The sequence below is a fragment of the Mirounga leonina genome, unplaced genomic scaffold (assembly GCF_011800145.1).
Source record: "Mirounga leonina isolate KUSES-001 unplaced genomic scaffold, KU_Mleo_1.0 Mir_151, whole genome shotgun sequence".
NCBI classification, from domain to species: Eukaryota; Metazoa; Chordata; class Mammalia; order Carnivora; family Phocidae; genus Mirounga; species Mirounga leonina.
In genome coordinates this window covers 29,047,015-29,067,395 of record NW_023270377.1, presented here as the reverse complement: position 1 = coordinate 29,067,395, position 20,381 = coordinate 29,047,015, and the positions used below count along the sequence as shown (strand labels likewise).

Sequence of the window (20,381 nt, the reverse complement as noted above, 5' to 3'; positions counted from 1 at the left end):
AATCTACACCGTGTGTGTGTGTGTGTGTGCACGCACACTCGCACATACACACCTAGCAGGTTTAGGTTGGGTCTCACATAGACCTTAAACAGAATAGATTTATAAAGCTGTGGCCAAAAAGGAAAAAGTTTCAGGGATAACTGCGTGATTTTTGTTATTGTTTTCAAGTCATTTTTAAATTAACAAAAGGATTAGTGGGGGAGAAATGAGGTGGGATAGTTTTTAAATTTGGAAATGAAATTTTTCTGCTCATTACACATGGGCAGCCTGAACAGGTAACTGAGCCTGCTCTGTGCCACCTCACGTAACAGGGCAGAGGCTAATCTGCACGTCCAGCCCTCCTTCAACCTCACCCTCAACTCCTGCTCCAGCTACTCTGTCAGCACTACCACAGAGTCTGAACTTGTAAAACACTTCCTCTTCTAGAAGGAAAGAATTTTCATAGCTAGAATTACAACAGCCTACTTCGTTATGATCAGTGTTTAAAAGAAGTATGCAAATAGGAATTGAATAACTATATAGGGGAGTGACTGCTAATGGGTTCTTTTGAAGGGACGAAAATGTTGTAAATTAAACTGTGATGAAAGTTGTACAACCCTGTGAATATACTAAAAAATACAGAATTGTACACTTCAAATGAGTGAATTGTATCAGATGTGAATTATGTCTTAATTAAGCTATCTAGGAAAATGGTAAACATATAGGAAACAAAAAACTTGACAAATCACTACTAAAAAATATATAAAATTAGAGCAAACAAATTTAAATTATATAAAATAACCAATTTAATAAAACCACTTACCTCTGAGAAACCAAGGCTACAGTAATAAGCCTTATTAGCCTCCCATTGCACAAGTACATTAGAAAATGAACTTTACTTTTTAATTATACCAGTACTCCTACTGAACATAACACTACTCTATTTCAAAGAGGTAGAATCCCTTAAGTTAGCATTTTTAATACATACCAGAAGTTAGACACCAGAAACTAAGAAGCTTCCTTTAGCTGACCACCAATCAGATAATTTTATCAATTAAAAGTCACTGGGAGTTTGTTTTCTATAATAATACATAAAACCATCTCAAATTCCTAAGTGTCCAAAGAACAACTGCATTAATAATGAAAGCTTATTTTCAAAAGAATATCAATCTTTTCTACATTAGGTCATATAATGTAGTTATTAACGATCAATATTTATATACACGTTAGACTTTATATCAATTCAACCTGGATTTCTTGAGGCAACATAAGAATATTACCTCCTACTGATGTCTACTTTATCTCCAAGCAACCCTACAAATAATAAAAATATTAATACCATTTGCATTGGTTTGAACCAATTTGAAAAGATTTATGTAACTTAGTACTTAAGCTTAGTTTCTTTTGATACAGCCACACAAGTCCTTCCCCTTCTTTTCTTGTTCTAAAAAGAGGAAACTACTTTGAATATCAAGGTGAAGACCTATGATTCAGAGAATTAATATTTTGGAGAAATTCAGAGCAACTCTTGTTTTACTTCTCGCTGCTAGCTATTAAGATAGTACTTGCTTCCGCTGAAATGGAAAAAAAAAAAAAATCCAATGTGGACAATTGCAAACGTGGTAAACTGAATTTAAGACAAAATTACAGGGGTGCCTGGCTGGCTCAGATGGAGGAGCCTGTGACTGTTGATCTCAGGGTCATGAATTTGAGCTCCATGCTGGGTGTAGAGATTACTTAAATAAACCTTAAGGCGCCTGGGTGGCTCAGATGGTTAAGCGTCTGCCTTCAGCTCAGGTCGTGATCCCAGGGTCCGGAGATCGAGCCCCACATCTGACTCCTGGCTCAGGAGGGAGCCAGCTTCTCCCTCTCCCTCTGCCTCTCCCCCTGCTCATGCTCTCTTCTCTCTCTCTCTGTATCTCTGTGTCTCGAATGAATAAATAAAATCTTTAAAAATAAAATAAACTTCAAAAAAAAAAAAGGGACAAAATTATAGATGTGTTTATAGTGGAGCTTGGAGTAAAAACTGAATCCAAGTTCATCAATTCTTCAAGTTAAAAAAGGCCAGGGGTAAGAAACGGGCATGGTAAGTCTGCTAGAAGCTGGACAGATTATGTTTAGCCAGGTACAGTGGTCCCTTTCTCAACTGAGATTAAAATTTTATTCCTTGCCTCACTGAGCAGCTGCTTCTAACTTTCAGGTATTGTAATGTGAAGCTTTAAGTGTGCATTAGAAATTCCAAGGGAGTATTCCCAAATCACCACATGATGCTATATTCATTTTGGTGGGAGCTCTATCAACACAAATTATTTATTTCACCATAGAAGTGTAAAAATTGCTCACCATGACATATACAAAACATGACTTCTTTTCAACCCATTTATGCAGGTGACATCTGTTTATGCATAGAAACAAGGATGAAGGCTGTATATACATATTTTAAAGATTAAAGTAAAAAGTTCACATTCTCTACCTAAAGTTAACAGTATTTGAAACTTTTGGGGAATAATTACACATCTCTCTGTAATATCCGACAATGCCCACACGGTTTCTGGAGAACCGAAGAAAAAGGAATGAAAAAGAGATTATATATGAAATAGTCTGAATTTTCCTGAGACTATGAAAGATGAATAACTATCCTAAGACTCTTTCTCTAAAAACATCTCCATGTTTTTTAATTCAGCCAAGTAAAAATTCATAATCCTAGTGATAAAGCCTACTCTTACTATAAACATACCGTTTCTCAATTATATTAAACATACTTTACATGGAACTCTTTTAACCAAAAGAGGCAAGATTACAGAACAATGCCAAACACTGCTTAGAAGTCTGAAAGTACATCTTCTCAATAATTCAAGTAATCATTCTTTTGAATAATTCTTTTTCAATAAGTACATACCCTTTGCTACCTTTCCAGCACAGATTAAAAAATTCCAAAATTACCATTAATTACAACACCTAAATAGTTCCTATAATTTCTGTTGTTTAAGCAGATTTCTATCATAATCAGGAACTACTTTACAAAAGACTGCAAACCAAACACAAGCAACGATTTTGAGGAAAAATTTCTTTTAAAGTCTATTAAACCAATTAAAAAAAAAAAAACCAAACACACTCAAACATACTTTTCAAATAATTCCCCACTCCTCCATTTTCTAAAAACTGCCAATTCTTGTCTTTAGAAGCATTCCAAGGTTTACTTAGATTATCCCAGAACTCAATGCTTAAATTCACATTTAAAAAAAGAAAAAAAGAAAATTCCAGGCCTACGAATGAAATCAAAGATGGATTTCCATCATTAGCTCTTACCGACGATCCTCTGATTTGGGGATGGGGTTGGTGCAGCGTTGGCTGTTATACTTGGCCACATATTCACATTGCTTGAAGGGGGCAGTCTTGTCCTCCAGAACGTGTCTGATACAGAAAGCGTACCCGTTGAGTCGCCGCTGCTTGCACAGTTTGGGGCTATATGAGCACAAGGGCTTATTGTCAACCTCAGAGAAGTGTATATGTTTCCCTTCATACATCACGTGACTCTATTCCTTGTGAACATCAGCTAAAAGACCACCACAAAAAAAGAAACCCAAATGATAAATCAGAGAGTATAAGGCAGATTTAAGTTGAGAATTTCACTGAGGGACTTCTGGCCCCACAGCCATACCTGATTTTAAATCTTCTGCACCATTGCAATGTTAAGAGAACCCCAAGGATACCACAGTTTGGAATGCTGCAGAATCAAGATGAAGCAGATTGTCTACAAAAATATCAAAAGGCCTAGTTAACAAATAGAAACGAGAAAAGCTTGCTTACCTGGGAAGTCAAATACTAGGATATCACCCTTCCTAACAGGATGGATTCTCCTTTGTAATCCATCATCCCAATATGAAATTAAAATAGTAAGAGACATTATAAAATACCCAGTTACCTCCCCCCTCCAAATTGAACCAAGTAATTTTTACTCTGGGAAGGTTCTTTCAAGTACCTCAAACCAGCGGGGCTCTTTCAAACAAATTAAGGCGGCAGGTCTTTGTATTTCATTACTGGTGGTTGAATGCTACATCTATTTTCAGAATGCAAATCTCTTCACAATACCAATGGAATGAACCTGTAGACTTAAAACGTCCCTCAGAAATTTGACATATTGATATGTTGACAAAATATTTGGCCATTTACAACAAATGTTTCTATGAAATACAAAAAGGGGGGGCAAATTCCTGTTTTAGAAGTCATTTTCCCCGGAATTATTTCCCCACATTTATCCCATCCAAAATGTAAACTTCTTGAGCCCAAAGAGTAGTCACCTAACTACACTTCCACCATCCAGGGCATGGCTATATACCACATGCTGCAGCCAATTACAGTAAATACGGTAAGAATCAGGACTTAAATGTTTGGAGTTTTAGTAACAAATGGAAGGAAGAAACCACGTAACACCCACTACTTCTCTGCACACAGAATGGCCAGCAGTAACATTTCCATATTATAACACCAAGACAGTCTACAGTGAAAACTGATTTGTCAAGTCAGGCTGTAGTGGGCCCCTGTGGTTTAATCTACTTTCTCCAGAATCTACAAGTCATCCAGATGGGCTGATGGAATAGCTTGAATACTAACTACAAAAAAACTCCAGAACACGCTCTTCTTTACAAAACTGAGCATGAAATTCCTTATACCCATAAATGTCAAGACACATATCTGCTTAAAGGAGTCAGAAGACACGTTTGCCAAAATCTGCCACTTAGTGTTACCTTGAATAAATAATACAGCCTCAGTTTTATCATCTGTAAAATAGGGCTAATAATAGTAGCTATGTTATCATCAGGTTGCTCTAAGGATACAAAGCATGCAACACACCAACTACCTTGCTTAGTGCATGTTAAGCACTGAACAAATGAGGTTATTAAAAAATGTCAATGCTTCTTATTACTTACATTCTACCTGTTGGTGATAGAGAATTTCTATTGCCCTTGAGTATTTCACTGTAGCAGAAAAAACAACTGAAGTATTAGCTTAGTTAATAAAAATCACATTCATTGCTGAGTAAACCTAATTAGATATCAATGTAAATCAAAAATAAGAGCTTTCGGGACGGCTGGGTGGTTCAGTCAGTTAAGCGTCTGCCTTCGGCTCAGGTCATGATCCTTGGGTCCTGGAATCGAGTCCTGCATTGGGATCCTTGCTAAGCAGGGAGACTGCTTACCCGTTTGCCTGCCGCTCCCCTCGCTTGTGCTCTCTGACAAATAAATAAATAAAATCTTAAAAAACAAAACAAAAAACAAAAATAAGAGCTTTCCCTTTTTACTTTATTAGGATACAAGGAGAAAAAGTTGTATTAAAAATTTAACTGCCCTAAAGGTCTAGATGCTCAAGGACAGGAAATATTTCAAAGCAAACCCATGCTTTTTTTTTTTTTAATAGAGAGGGAGAGAAGGGGAGGGAGAGAGAGAATCTTAAGGTGGGGGGGCTCCATGCCCAGCACAGAGCCTGACATGGGACCCGGATCTCACAACCCTGAGATCGTGACCTGAGCCAAAATCAAGAGTCGGACACTTAACCGACTGAGCCACCCAGATGCCCCATGCTGTTTCATTTTTATACTTTCTTTGGCTTGCTCATCCACCTGGTCAGTATTAAATATTTCGTAAATTAGTTCAAGTAAAACTGTATGAACTTTGGGGAAAAAAATACACTGGATATAAGTGAAAAAAGTAGCCAATATATCTATCTTATGAGAATATTTTATAAATCATAGAAAGACTGGGGGCAGGGATGGGAGGGATATGAAGGACAACCTTCACTTTTAAGACCTATTCTAGATCTACAATCACATGTGATGTATCTAGACTGATGATTTCCCCTTTCTTTCCAATTTTTATACATCTTTTTTCCCCCCATTTGAATTGGCCAGAACTGCTGGAATAATGTTAATAATAATGGGGACCACTGTTATTCCTACCATTGCTTACAGTCAATGGTAGAAATAACAGAAGCTTTTACCATAAAATTTATTTCCTGTTATGTTAAGTAAGTATCAAGTAATTCCTGTTTTATTAAGAGTTGTTTCTTAAAAAAAAAAAAACTCAGAATGATGGTTAATTTTACCAAATTCTTTTACAGCTTGAGAGAAAATCATGTTTCTCTTTTGTACTGTTAAAAACATGGCATTTAGTATTTCCCAATACTGATGTATTTAGTATTTCCTGATACTTCATACTGAGAACTTGGTCATCGTGTATTACTCTTTGCTAAATTACATTTGCTAATTTTTAGGATTTTTGTAATTTGAAAATGGTCTAGAGCTTAGGGGTTTTTTAAAATATTTTTTCAGAATTTGGTATCAAAATAATAGTTCCAAAAATAACTTAGAAAACCTTTCCCTTTTTCTATATTCTGAAACAAGTTAAAAAGCACTGCAGTTATAATGTTCCTTAGAAGGTTGCCTGGGCCTCACAGTGCTTTTTTGTGCACATCAGGTTTTGAAATTTACCTGCACACAATTTAGCAATATGTCCACTTACATTTAATTTCCTGAATACCTGGGATTCAATCTCATATTGTGTGCATTCATACACAGGTGACATTTGCAAGTTCTCCCTTTGTTCATGATTAGGCTCAACAGGAGTTTACCTGCTTAATATTGTTATCAACATCTTCAAAAATACAAATAAATAAAAAAGCCAGATCTCTTGGATTTATTAGTACCTCCATGTATGTTTTCTAAATTCATCAATTTCTGCTTTTATATTTGCTAGTATCTTCTTTCTACTTTCTTTGTTTTTTGTGGGGTTTTTTTTTTTGGTAACTTCTTGGGCTGAACTATCTTACTATCTCAATCTTTTCTTGCTTAGTACTTTATTTTTATTTATGACTTTTCCTCAAGAGTACTGCTTTAGTCATATCCCAGAGGTACAACATAGAATTTTGATTATCAGTACTTTCTAGTTGATTTGGATTTGAGTTTTCAATTTTTCCTTTGGCCCAAGGGTTACTTCATTTTCTCAGACGGCAAAGTTTTATACTTTCTTTTGCTTTAGTTCTTGTTAAGAATAAAGAGCATAAAAAAAAAAGCATAATCTGCATATATCTCTGCTTTTTGGATTTGACAGATATTTTCTTTGGGGTCTAATAGGTATGCTTGAAAAAGAATGTTTCCAAGGTATGTTGTTATTCCATGTATCATGCTATTAACCTTTTACTTTAAAAGTCTTCTGATCATGGGTCAGCAAACTGGCTTTCAGGACAAATGTGGCCCACTACTAGTTTTTGTAAATAGTTTTACTGGAACACTGTCCTGTTCATTCATTTACATGTTATCTATGGCTGCTTTCACATCGTTGTCAGTAGAACTGAGTACTTGCAAAAGAGATTATATGGTCACCACACCTAAAAAATTCACTAAATAAGTAAATATACAATAAACTTACTAAAATATTACTTGCTGGTCCCTTTTCAGATGCCTCTCTTAATGGATTTAACTTTTTTGCTCCAATCTGTCATTTTCTAATAAATTAGTTTATCCAATTTATAATTTTGTATTTGTTTATGACAAATAGTTTGTCATAATTTTATCTTTTTTAATACTTTTAATTTTTATTACATATTTCACTATATAGTCTGTTTTCTTGGAAGATTTATAGTCTATGTCCTTTAGATAACATCTCTTTACTCCACATTAAGAAAATTAGTATATAGTTGACCCTTGAATAATGCAGGAATTAGGGGCACCAACACCCTACTTGGTCAAAAATCCAAGTATAACTTTTGACCTTACTTACCTACTAAGAGCCTGCTGTTGACCAGAAGCTTTACTGATAATATAAAGAGTTCATTAATACATATTTCTCATGTATACGTCTTACATACTATATTCTTATAATAAAGTAAGCTAAAGAAAATATTAAGAAAATCATAAGGAAAATACATTTACAGTACTGTATTTATAGAAAAAAAATCTAGTTTGGACCTGCACAGTTCAAACCATGTTGTTCAAGGGTCAGCTGTACTTAGCATTATTGTGATTGATCTCATGTTATGAATGATGAGAAAAATTTTCATTTTTGTAACCATCTACCCAATCCCCAACTCTTAATTTTTCCCTTATATTTCTACATTGCCACAATATTAATATTAGCATTAATATTAGTTATACATTTAAATTTATTTAATGCTAATCACTAATCCTTTTAACTCAGTTTTAAACTCATCTCTTGATTCAAAAGTTTCCTCCCTTCTCCGGCCCTGTCCCCCACCCTCCCCTGACCTGCACGGCTAAGTTAATGAGAACCAAGCCGAAGTTTTTCTGTTTGGAAACATGTGTCAATTGATATTAAACTATAGCTTGCCTGGATGTAAAATTCTTGGGTCATATTTTTTTATCTAGTGACTGCGTTTTTTCACGTGTTACAGAATGGAAAAGCTTGTAAGGCCAGCCTCTTATTTTATAGGGGGCTGGACTTTTTTTTTTTTTCCATTTTGACCCAATAATAGTCTTTACATTTAAAGACTAGAAACCATTCTAAAATGTCAGGTCTTTTATTGTGGGAAACTCCTAACGTCTTGACAAATTCTTTCTGCTTCAATGATTCTATATGTCAGGGATATCAATTACTGGTATGCTAAATTCACTATGTTTCATATCTATTATTCTCTAGTCTTTCTTAATTTTTACTCTTTTCCATTTTGGATTGCTCGTATCTCTCAAGCTTACCTCCAGTATTCCCAGCTAGAGTGTGTATCTGCTGCTTTGAAAGTGACCTTCATTTCTAATAATGACAAGAATCTTTTATTTTGTAACCTGGTTCCATCAGTTCACTCTTATCTCTTCCTGTTGTCTTCTCATTGATTTCTTGAGCTTTTGTGTCTCATCTTTAGACTCCTGCCTCAGAGGAGCTATATCTCATCCTCAACTTCACATGCCACCTCTCACCATAGGGATCTCTGTTCATAATTTTCACTTGCTGTGCTGTTTCTGAAAATGATTATCACCAACACTCTTCCCGTGAAGCTCAACTCAATGCTGAACTCGCCTCCCCAACTCACAGAGGCCCACATGCCATAGATTTTCAGGGGATGATAATGTAGGCTTTATTCCTCTTCAGTTGACCAAGATCGGCAGCTGTAAGGCTGCTTGCCGCCAGTTTCTCCTCCACTCTAAACTTCTTGAAAAAAATAGTATGCACAGTCCGTAATTCAGCCTCACCTCTTGCCACTCAGGGAGCCCAATGTACATACCAACTTTGTCATTCCACATACGCGGCTTATTGGTTTTGTTCCCATGGTGGGTCAGCCACTTGGCAGAAGGCTGTGCCCTCACTTTGCCTGAGTTCATGCTCTCCTGTCATCCTTCTGCTTTGGTTCAATTTTCACTGCACTTACCGGCACTAATTCACAAATTCTGGTTACAAGATTTTGTTAGTTATCAAAGAATGAGATGCTTTTCTGTTTCTCATGCTCCTTATTATTTCTAGTTGGTTTAGAGAGAACAAAGATGTCAGTATTCCACCATCATTAACCAGAAATCTATTTTAAAATTCTGCATAGTGGGGCGCCTGGGTGGCTCAGTTGGTTAAGCGACTTCTTTCGGCTCAGGTCATGATCCTGGAGTCCCTGGATCGAGTCCCGCATCGGGCTCCCTGCTCGGCAGGGAGCCTGCTTCTCCCTCTGACCCTCGCCCCTCTCATGTGCTCTCTCTCTCTCATTCTCTCTGTCTCAAATAAATAAATAAAATCTTAAAAAAAAAAAAAAATCTGCATAGTAAAATATACCAAAATAAAACCAAGATCATAAATGTATTATCTAATTTTTTATAATAAACACATTACTTTTGTAATCTATTTTTAAAGAATCAATATGCTATTAAAAAAGTTAATAAACTTGACTCAATTCATTTCACTATGTGAAATCCACATGACTCTAGCTTTAATGGCAAGTATTTATTAAACACTTGTGAAAAGCCCATCATTTTCTCAGAAGCTGTGGAAAATATAACAGCAAAAGATGCAATTTTTAACTAATATAACACTGTGTGTTAACTGGAATTAAAATAAAAACTTAAATTAAAAAAAAAAGACAATTTTCACCTTTAGAAGATACAGTCTCTAAGATGAGATGGGTTCAAAAGGAAGTGCACAACTAGAGGACCTCACCCACAGCTCTGAGCACCCAGGCTCCTCTAGTCTCCTCAGATCTAAAAGGCTGCTCCCTTTGCCCAGAGCAGTAGACATCTTCCCTCTCTGTGTGCCCCCATCTCCGGCCAGCTGGAGGCCAATGCTTCAGGACTCAGCTTAGTCACGCCACATGCAGATTACCAAAGGCTGAGTTAGTTACGTGCTCCATGCATTTCCCTGTTTTGGCAGTCATCACATTCTGTAACTGCTTATTCTTCTGTTGTCTTCCCACCTAAAAAATAAAGTTCCCAAAGAGACGAACAATTTTCTGTTCATCATTATACATCCCAGGACCTAGCACAGTGCCCAGAAGTTAATAGGTGCTCAACAAATACAGCCACTTACATCAACAGCTTCTGTGACAATAACTCTTAATTCCTGGTGGTCTACCTGAAACAAAGGTTACTAGATTCACCCAGGGATCATTAAATAATTCTTTTAAAAATCACTAAATCAGGACTTCAAATAGTCTATACAATAATTTCTAATAGCCACAGTCATACAGCAAGAGAAAGTGTAATTTAGAAACGTGAAAGTTTTTGAATATTCCAGAATATCTCATGAACATCAAATAGATGTCATATAATGTGGCACCCAATGTCTATTCAGCAAATAATGTTTAAAAAATACGCAAGAATGCAGGGGTGCCTGGGTGACTCAGTTGGTTAAGCAACTGCCTTTAGCTCAGGTCCTGATCCCAGGGCATCCAGCCGGCTTCCTGCTCAGCAAGTCTGCTTATCCCTCCGCCCCCCCCCCCATGCTCGCGCGCACACGCGCGCTCTCTCTCTCTCTAATAAATAAATAAAATCTTAAATAAAAGAATGCATTAAAATCTGCCTATTCAACTTTCTAACTCGAAGAATTCATTAATCTACCCAACTGCCCTCCTTCAGTATTTGCCACAAGGAGCCAAAACTCTCACTAATCACCTCTATGACATTATAAAAAGGGGTTTAATTTCAACATTTTATAAACAACTTCTATTGAACCTTAATTTTTTTCTATCTACCTGTGATTTTTTCTTCCCATTTCTTTGACTTTTAGTATTTTAAAATCCTACTAAAAGCCAACTCTATATCATTCTTTCCATCTTCCTTTTGAACAATCAACACTTCATTTTCAAATCCCTCTTTTAAATGCTCAACTTAGGGGTGCCTGGGTGGCTCAGTCAGTTTAGTGACTGACTCTTGATTTCAGCTCAGGTCATGATCTCAGAGTTGTGAGATCAAGCCCCGCACAGGGCTCTGTGCTAGGCGTGGAGCCTGCTTAAGATTCTCTCTCCTTTTCCCTCTGCCCCCCTCCCTGTGTTCTCTCTCACTCTCTTAAAAAAAAAAAAAAGTTCTCTCTCTAAAAAAAAAAAAGGCTCAACTTAATCTTCATACTTAGTATTTCCAATCCTCTAATGTATTCAGACTCACTTTGTATACCATAAAAAGTAACAAATGCTGGAGGAAAATGGCCCTCTGCTTCAAAAATCGAACTTCCTACTAAATGAGTATTATTTATATCAAAATCACTTCGTCTATTAACTGGAAACAACTATTCATCCAGTCTTCTCTACATTTACAGGTTTTTCTTTTTAACTAAAGAAATCATAACAAAAGCACTAAGGCAGATCTCAGGGAAAAAAGCCTACTTTTTTTTCATTTTTTACATGCAGCCGTCTACAATTGAAGTTCTTTACCCCAACTCCAAAGGTGAAGTTCACATAGCCTTCACTCCTTAACATTTGTTGTAAGATATAGAGGAGGGGCATCTGGGTGGCTCAGTTTGTTAAGTGTCTGCTTTCATCTCAGGTCATGATCTCAGGGTCCTGGGATCGAGTCCTATGTTGGGCTACCCACTCAGTGGGGAGTCTGCTTCCTCCTCTCCCCCTGCCCCTCCCCCTGTTCATGCTCTTTTCTCAGATAAATAAAATCTTAAAAAAAAAAAAAAGATATATTGGGGCACCTGGGTGGCTCAGTCAGTTAAGCGGCTCCTTTAGACTCAGGTCATGATCCCAGCATCCTGGGATGGAGCCCCAAATCACCGAATGGAGCCCTGAATCGCCAAATCTGGATCCCTGCTCAGCAGGGATTCCAATTCTCCCTCCCCCTGCTCTTGTGCTTTCGCTTGCTCTCTCTCCCTCTCAAATAAATAAATAAAATCTTTTAATAAATAAATAAAATAAAAAGATATATAAAGTCCACATGATCTTAATCAAATTCTTACAGACCCTAATATTTAAACACTACTGCATGGTCTAATCCATGAAGAAGAAAAGCTATACCCTAAGCTCTACTTTTTAACACATGATCAGTATCACTTCAAAAAAGAAGAAAAAAATCCCAACCATACTCAATTTATTAACAGCAACTGTAGATATTACCTTCAGCTGTGGAAATAACTTGTTTGGAATACAAGTGGATCTATGCTTCCGTAAAGAAGAGAATGCAAGTAATTAAGCACTTCTTAGAGCGGCAGTAGAATATACACCCTTATTTATTACCCAAAGTCAAAAGTAATCATTACTGAGAACAGTCTCACAGAACCAATATTTTCATGGCAAACATATCCATATACTGGAATTCAAGAGCAAAATAACGGTTAAGTGTAAAATCTTAAAAACACCCTCTTAGGGGCTCCTGGGTGGCTCAGTCGGTTAAGCGTCTGCTTTCGGCTCAGGTCATGGTCCCGGGGTCCTGGGATCGAGCCCCGCGTTGGGCTCCCTGCTCAGCGGGAAGCCTGCTTCTCCCTCTCCTGCTTATGCTCTCTCTCTCTCTCTCAAATGAGTGAATAAAATCTTAAAAAAAAAAAAAACCCTTCCTTGATATTCTATGCTGAGTTTAATTAGAAAATAAAATGTTTTCTTTCCATAGTTTCTTCTTTACAAATATAGAGGAATAAGACATTAGCAGGGAGAAAAAGACAAGCTTTTGACAAAAGCAACCTATGGCCCTTTCAGTCTCCCCACAGCAACACATAAACCAATCTGACCAAAATATGAACATTATTCTCTTTGGGACTGCCATGTACCACATCCATGTGGAAACTCTGTATGTCATTACTGTTCTTTCGAGTCTCGTGTTTCAGAAGCGTGTTCATTCCACTGCCACAGCATTTTCCCCTAATTGCTATCTGTAATTTTATATTCTACCCCCTTTTAAGAGCTAGACCAACAACATACCTTACAATTTTTTTAAATCAGCACCTAAATTCCCAGAATGTTAGCTTTCTAATATATTTAATACAATGAAAAAAAATTTACTTATCCCAGAGTCATATACTTTCAGGTTTTAAAAAACTTTTCTCCCCATTTTAAGCTTTTGTTGAAGTAAGTTTTAACTCAACTTCATGGAGCTAAAAAAGGTAATGAGATACTAAACAGTTGAGTGTACTCACTAAAAAACAAAAACAAAAAACTAACATCCCACATATAAATGTGAAAAGTGGTAAAACTGGACTCGGAAATGATGAAAATCTGCCCAATGATGTGATCTGAAGAAAAAGATCAGGGGGAAAAATTGTCTATCATCTCAAAACATAAATACTCCTCATCATAAAGTTCAAAATTAAACCAAGTAAGTGCTTACTGAATATCTATGCTCAAACAGCACTGTACAAATAAGTCTGCATAATGAATTTAAATAAAAAATGGCCTTTACACTAGTTGAGTTCCTTAGCTGATTCATTTAAGCATAGTTTACGTAGCAGTTGAGAGCACTCTTCGGCTCTAGCGGGTATCAGAGATGGTGCTCCAATCTGGTTCTGCTAATTACTAGGTGTGTGACCTTGGGCAAATTATTTAGGTTCCAGTTTTCTCGTATGTAAGGAGAGGACTATAACAGCATGTACCTCACTGAGTTGTTTGGGAGAATTAAATTAGGTATTTCATGAACCATACTTAGCACGGTACCCAGCACGTAGTAATCACTTCATCTTAACTACTATTAGAAGCAGTAAGTAGTAGTTTATTGGTATTATCATTTTAATCTAGAAGCTGCAGGGCTAAAACGCACTCTGCAGCTGCTCGTGCTTTTCTGAATGGTACAGGGTTATTCTCCATTAAGTCAGGCCCTCCCACCTTCTTGGGGCCAGGGTAACAGAATCCGCTAAGAATTGTTTCCTTTAATCTATATTAAGAATCCAACGTTAAAAATATTTTTTACCTTCTATACAGCATCTATATACTGATATTCTTGTGGTGGAAAATACTAATGAGCAGTGCTTGATCTGGTTACAGCACTGATGAGCTCCATATAACAATCCTTTACAACAAATGCTGAGTTCCTGTCCACGCCACAGTCACTCTCGATCGTTACAGAAACCCTATACTGTAGGACCATTAGAAAAACTAAGTTATAACTATAGTCCTCAAAGTTCTTTTGTTCTAAGAATCTGAAACTAAGGATGTCTTTGTTGCTAAATTTCACATACACTTTTCCATCCTTATCTTACTTAACCTCTGCAGCATCTGACACTGTTGACCACTTTCTCTTGAAAATCTCTCCTTTCTGGCAGCTCAGTGGCTTCCTTTTTCTTGCTCCCACACTTAAATGTCAATATTCCCCAAGATTTTCTTCTTCTTAGTTTGTAGGGATGCAAGATGAAATGCCTAAATGCGCCACAAGGGCGGGCCAGGGACAGACTGGCAAACTTTGCTCATCTAAAAGGGGCTCACTCAAACCAGCTCCAGCAAGTTGTTGTGATTTTTTAAAAAAGAAAAGAAAAAGGGGAAAAAAAACCGCAGACCCAAGGTTTCTAAATCTTAGCGACTTTTCAAAAGGTCGAAATCCAGGTTTTCCCACAAAATGTTAGCAGCCCATTAAACTGTTAAAATAAAGATGCCTGACTGAACTTGAGCAAGTAAATCTATTTCCTCATCTATGAAATGGCAGTGATAAAGTCACAAACACAAAAAAAATGAATTAAACGAAACATTTCTACAGCCTTTCATTTTACCTTCCACTCTACATCTCCCCCCAGACTACAGGTTATGATCCCAAGTTTCAAGCCACATGCACGAACTGTAAACATGCATAAATACATTCTTCTGGAGAAGAATCCACAGAGTTCATCAGATTCCCCCAGAAGATTAAGAACCAGACTAAGCCAAATGTTTCTGCTTCTACAGCCTCAGCTGTCATCCCCGTGCGGATGATCCCCCAATCTACGTCCGGCCAGCCTATGCGGACCACTTTACCTCGGTGAGCAGTCTCTCCACTGACTTCTCTCCATTTCCACTGTCAATGCCAAGGCCTCAGTTCCAACCTTCCATCTCTTCTGTGCAGCTGCCTCACTGGCCTGTTCCAGTCTTGCCCTCCTTCACTCCACTCTGTACAACTCGGATCCTCTAAAACGTAAATAATTTACTTGGCCAAAGGCCTTCAGGGTCTGCGTAGGAACGTAAAAGGAATCCAAAATCCAGAGGCCACCACGTAAACTCCTTAGGACCGGGCCAGGAAGACCTCACCCCCTCCCACTATTTATTCCTATTCCTACTACTCCTACAATTTGCAACACAGAATACTCTTTTGTCCTCAGGCATTTATTCATAGGAGCAGGTCCCACCTCTTGGAATGCCTTTCTAACTCCTCCCATTCGCTTAGGGCAGAAACCCTAGAAATCCTGGAAAGTCCTTCTTCTCTTTAAGGCTTACCCCTAGGCCAGAATAAATAGGTTTTCTTCCTCCAGGCTAATCTATCCCTTATCATTCAATGTGGTGAATGTCAGCCTTTTTTTTTTTTTTCCACTAGACTAAAAACTCCTCAAGGGCAGAGAATGTGTCTTTGTATTACAAGGCCACAGCGACCAAGAGGAAGCTAATCCGGTAAAGTGAATGAGACGACACTGGTTCTGGCAACTCCCATCATGCCTCAGGTACACATCCCACCCTCCCAAGGTAAGCCCACCAAAATCACAGACTAGGGCTTCCTCAAAGCTATGCAGGACACACCCAAGCAGGCCGAGAACTGCAAGAGCCTCAAAGGAGCAACTAGAAGTAAACCCACTTTGCCCGCTGGTGCACTTACCAATCCTTTACATCTGCCAACTCACAGAATTCAACAGCTAGACCACCATCGAGCTGCTGAGACTTCTAGGAACACACTGCCAACTTTTTACTGGCACAAAAACAGTTATTTGCCCCATGAAGGTAATTATACTATTCTATCTGTACTCAAATACTTACTAGTATTAGTAATATCTGCAGAGCCAAGAACTTACTCACATTGAAAAAAATCTCACATCCAGAATAGTAAAAATCTTTAAAGGAAAATATTATATAAAAGTCATGCACCAGGCACCATTCTAGAAACTATGTGCGATTCCTCATTTAATGGCCGCAGCAACCCTATGGAAAAGGTATTATTATCACCCCTTTTCACAGATGAAGAAACTGAGACTTAATGAAATTAAGCAATTCGTCCCAGTCACATGAGATTCGAGGCCAGTTTGACGTCAGAGCGCAAATGCTTAGCCAACACAAAACTACACAAAGCTGTTAAATGGAAGATCCTAAGATTAAGTTCCATGTACACGCAATCACACAAGGAGAGAAAACACAACAAAAAATGTTAACAGTGGTTAGTTACCTCCTGAGCGTGAAAAATAGGTCTGAGGTGGGATGAAAATGAGCACGTATAACTTTTAGTCAGAAAAAAAAGCAAACAAGCCAATAAGAGAGGTGGTATTTAAATGGTTTTAATAAAAAAAGGTTAAGGTGGGTTAATAGATAATAGATAATGAGGACCTACTAAGAGCCAAGCACATAGGCTATCTTATCTAATCCTTATATCAGAAAAAGTTATATTTCCATTTTACAGATAAAGAAACCAATGATTAAGAAACCCACCCCGTGGAAGAGCTGGGATCAGAACCCAAAGCCCAGTCCAAATGTGTCTGACTGCAGGATACCACGCGACAAATAAAATTTAACCGAGAAGCTGTTCAAAAACAAACCACATTCTGGGAAAGAATCAGAACCAAGAAGCCTGGCATAGTAAGTGAAGGTGGGAAAAGATAGAGGCCTACGGTTTTTAACTTTCAGCTTTAGTCAATAGTTATCTCTGCAAGTGTCTCAAAAGAGCCAGAAGCATTATCTCTAAAATCAGCCAGGACAGCGAGGACTCTGGGACAGACCCATACCTGAAGGGAGTGGGAAGGAGACTCCACTGCTGTTTGTTTTGCAAAGCAGATGGCATTAGCATAAGTTACAAGGACTTAAATGTGACTCCATTGTATAAGCAGCAGAGTATCTGCTTTGGGGACAATTGGCTGCCTCCAACCCAGTCTCACCTATTCATCTATTGTTTACAAGTTACCAGGTGTATGGGGGGAAAAACGGGGTGTTACGTGTCTGACAATATTGCTAACTGTATTCAGATATAAATGACCTCTCATTATTCATAACTACTGTTCCGAACCTGGATAGTGAGAGCTGTGAACCCTTGGGGAATATCTCAGGTAAGAATGAATGGATCAGCACTTTTTTTGAAACCTCATGGTTAATTTTGAGTGCTCTGACTTTGAAATTTTAAAATCCATATAAATTAAAATTTCATTTCTCTAAAATAGTAGTATTTCGTTTCTCTAAAATGATTTGCTGAGGAAAATAGCTGGGGTGGGAGTATACAAATTTCCTTATACAATCTTTCAGAGGAAATAAAATGTGATTATTTCAGACTTACAAATTAAAATAAACATCTACTTTTGAAACTAAATATTTAATAGTGAAAAATACATTACCTTCGCAATTTAAAATTAATTCAATTATTTGCCCTGAAAGTCTTATTAGTTTCCAATAAAATGTAACTTTGAAAAATATCAAAGCCTCCATTCCCTCAGGAATAATAAAGTAGCCCACGAGGTGATTAGATTAGGAAATTTATGTAGGTTTGGGACAGGAGGGGAGAAAGTAGAAAACTTTCAGGATTTGTATATATAAGGCTTTTGAAAGCTTAGAAATGTAAAGTCGACAATATACCTTAAAGATACCAAATTACGGGGCAAAGAGATCTTTTTAAATCCTAAAATGTTCTAGGAAAAAAGACTCATTGAATGATTTCTTCCATCCAACATGCTCTAAAAATAAGGGGAAGCTATAATAGAAGTAACAATTCCGGGTACACAGGTCTATGAAAATATCCGAGTCAATACGCAATTTCAATTCATCAATAAAGTTAAACAACCATTAAATGCAATTTGCATTTTTGTATGAAATCCATACAATCTCAAATATCAAGCTTTCCTTAAGTAAAATGCTAGCTGGCTGGGTATCTATCATTGTGGAGAAACAGAAGGAGTTTTATTTTAGGCAGACAAAAGGAAAAGAAGCCACACTTAGTAAGAATCACAGAAGGAGTCTCACTTCCACGCCTGACAGAAGTCAGACCAAGTCATGGGTTATCTATTGCTCTGCAAGTGGTAGCTTTTCACTAGGTAACAGTGCTCTGGGGGGGGTGTGTGGTCAGAATGTGGAACACCTCTGCCTGTGAACTACAGCCTGATACCAGGCAGGACACGCGCACATACACAGCACATAATGCCCGAGGTCCACTAAAAAAAGAAGGGGGGGAGGGAAGAACAATCGAAAGAGGAAAAATAACCTCCAAACTTGCCCACACCAGGGGCTGGTCGCGGGGGGGGGGGGGGGGGGGGGCAGGGGACATTAACATTTCCACTTCCATACCAAAGAACAACCAGAAGGAGGTTAAGTGTAACCACAGGAAACATCCTATCCCTGAAAACCAGGAAATCTAGATTTGGAAATTTAAGTTTTTGACTTTTTTTTTTTTTTTTGCAACTTTCAAAGCTCATGGCACCAAAATAAAGCTAAAATTAAATCCGTTTAAACATAGAAAAAAAAATTACCAAAACCACACTGTGTCAGCTATGTTCAGTTCCCTGAGGGCTCTTCCACTGACCCTTCCGAGTTGTGGCAATAACAAGTTTCCTTAAAATCCCCATTTTTCTATCTCCAGGGTCGAACATAAGAATATCACATAAATCCAAATAGTTATCGTCGGAAATAAATAAACTACTCGTCCTTAAACTGCAGACCCTGTTTCAGGAGCTGCCCTGCCCACCTCCTCTCCCTCCTCCTAATTTTTAATGCTTCCAAGCGTTCTGACAACTAGGGTCTCCCCCTTGGGTTCTGTTCATGTGTCTGATTTACCAGACACTGACCAAATAGGGCAGGAAACTCCTACGTCTGGGGGCTGCTCCAGAAATCCAGCCCCCTCTAATGACAGTCTCCCTACGTCTTTCGCTCTGCGGGGACCGTCCAGAAAAGGGGGGCTTGAGACCCAAAGGAGTCCGGGAGGAAAGGAGGGGGGGTGCTTAATCTGAAATGAACACCCCCGGTTTCTGGAGTAAGGGCTACAAAGGCGATTAGGAGAGCCTGCCCGGTAGAAATACCACCTGAATTTACCTCCTCCTTTCTCACAGCAAAAGCCCAGTCACTAACTAATAAGCGAAGAAAAATCCCTGGAAAACTTTTCCAAACGGGCAGAGAAGGCCCTCTCCCAGCCTGTGGGGGCTCCGGGGGGAACCGGCTGGAGTTTGCAGCCCAGGAAGGGCTCGCCGGGGAGTGGGGTGGGGCGCGGGCGAGGGGTACAGGGGCGGAGTACCTTCAATGGACAGGAACTGGCAAAGAGTTGCAAAATAGCCGAGTGCTCTCCCCCACGCCCTCGGGGGTCGCGGGCGCTAGGACCAGGGCTCCCCGAACGGAGGGCAACCCCCAATTCGGGCCTAAAAGGAAACTTTCCGGGCCGCGGCTGCACCTGACTCCTCACCGCCCCTCCACCCCACCCCACGCCCGCCAGGCCGCCCGCCCCGCCCCGGCCTGGCCGCCCGGAGCGCAGAGGGGGATAAATAAATTCAACGATTACCGGAATCGAGGGGGGTGGGGGGCGTCTGCGAGCGACTAGGGGGAAGGGGCGGGCGGGTGCCCATTCCCCACTCCTAGGCCCTGACGCCCCTGTCCCGGCAACCCGGGCCTGCCGCCCCGCAGGGGAGCCTCCCGGCCGGCGCACGATTCGGCCCCGCAGCGCCGCCGTCCCGCCTGGAGGCCCCGGGGGAGCCGGAGGGGCGCGGGGAGGCCCGGGGTGCCGGGGCAGGGCGCGGCCGCCGCGGGGCCCGCCGGCCCGAGGCCTAGCCGGCTCCCCCCACCCCCCGCCCCGGCCCACACCCCCACCCCGGCCCGCGCAGGCCGCGCCGCTCGCCCGGCTCGGGCCCCGGCTGGACCCCCGCCTGCCC

General features: G+C 39.3%; 1 protein-coding gene across 4 annotated transcripts in view; it reads right to left on the bottom strand.

Moving 5' to 3' along the window:
- INO80D (INO80 complex subunit D) overlaps positions 1–20,381 on the bottom strand; it is a 65,880-nt gene that overhangs the window by 44,859 nt on the left and 640 nt on the right. The window contains exons 1-2 of one of the 4 annotated variants that reach the window (XM_035007309.1): positions 20,015–20,224; positions 3,289–3,733 (exon numbers count right to left, since the gene is read on the bottom strand). In XM_035007309.1, the coding sequence (XP_034863200.1) occupies positions 3,289–3,506 (218 nt within the window). In that variant the 5' untranslated portion in view covers positions 3,507–3,733; positions 20,015–20,224. Of the gene's footprint in view, positions 1–3,288; positions 3,924–3,961; positions 5,143–20,014; positions 20,225–20,381 lie in introns of those variants that run through there. The other 3 variants (XM_035007311.1, XM_035007308.1, XM_035007310.1) reach the window with 3 other exon arrangements.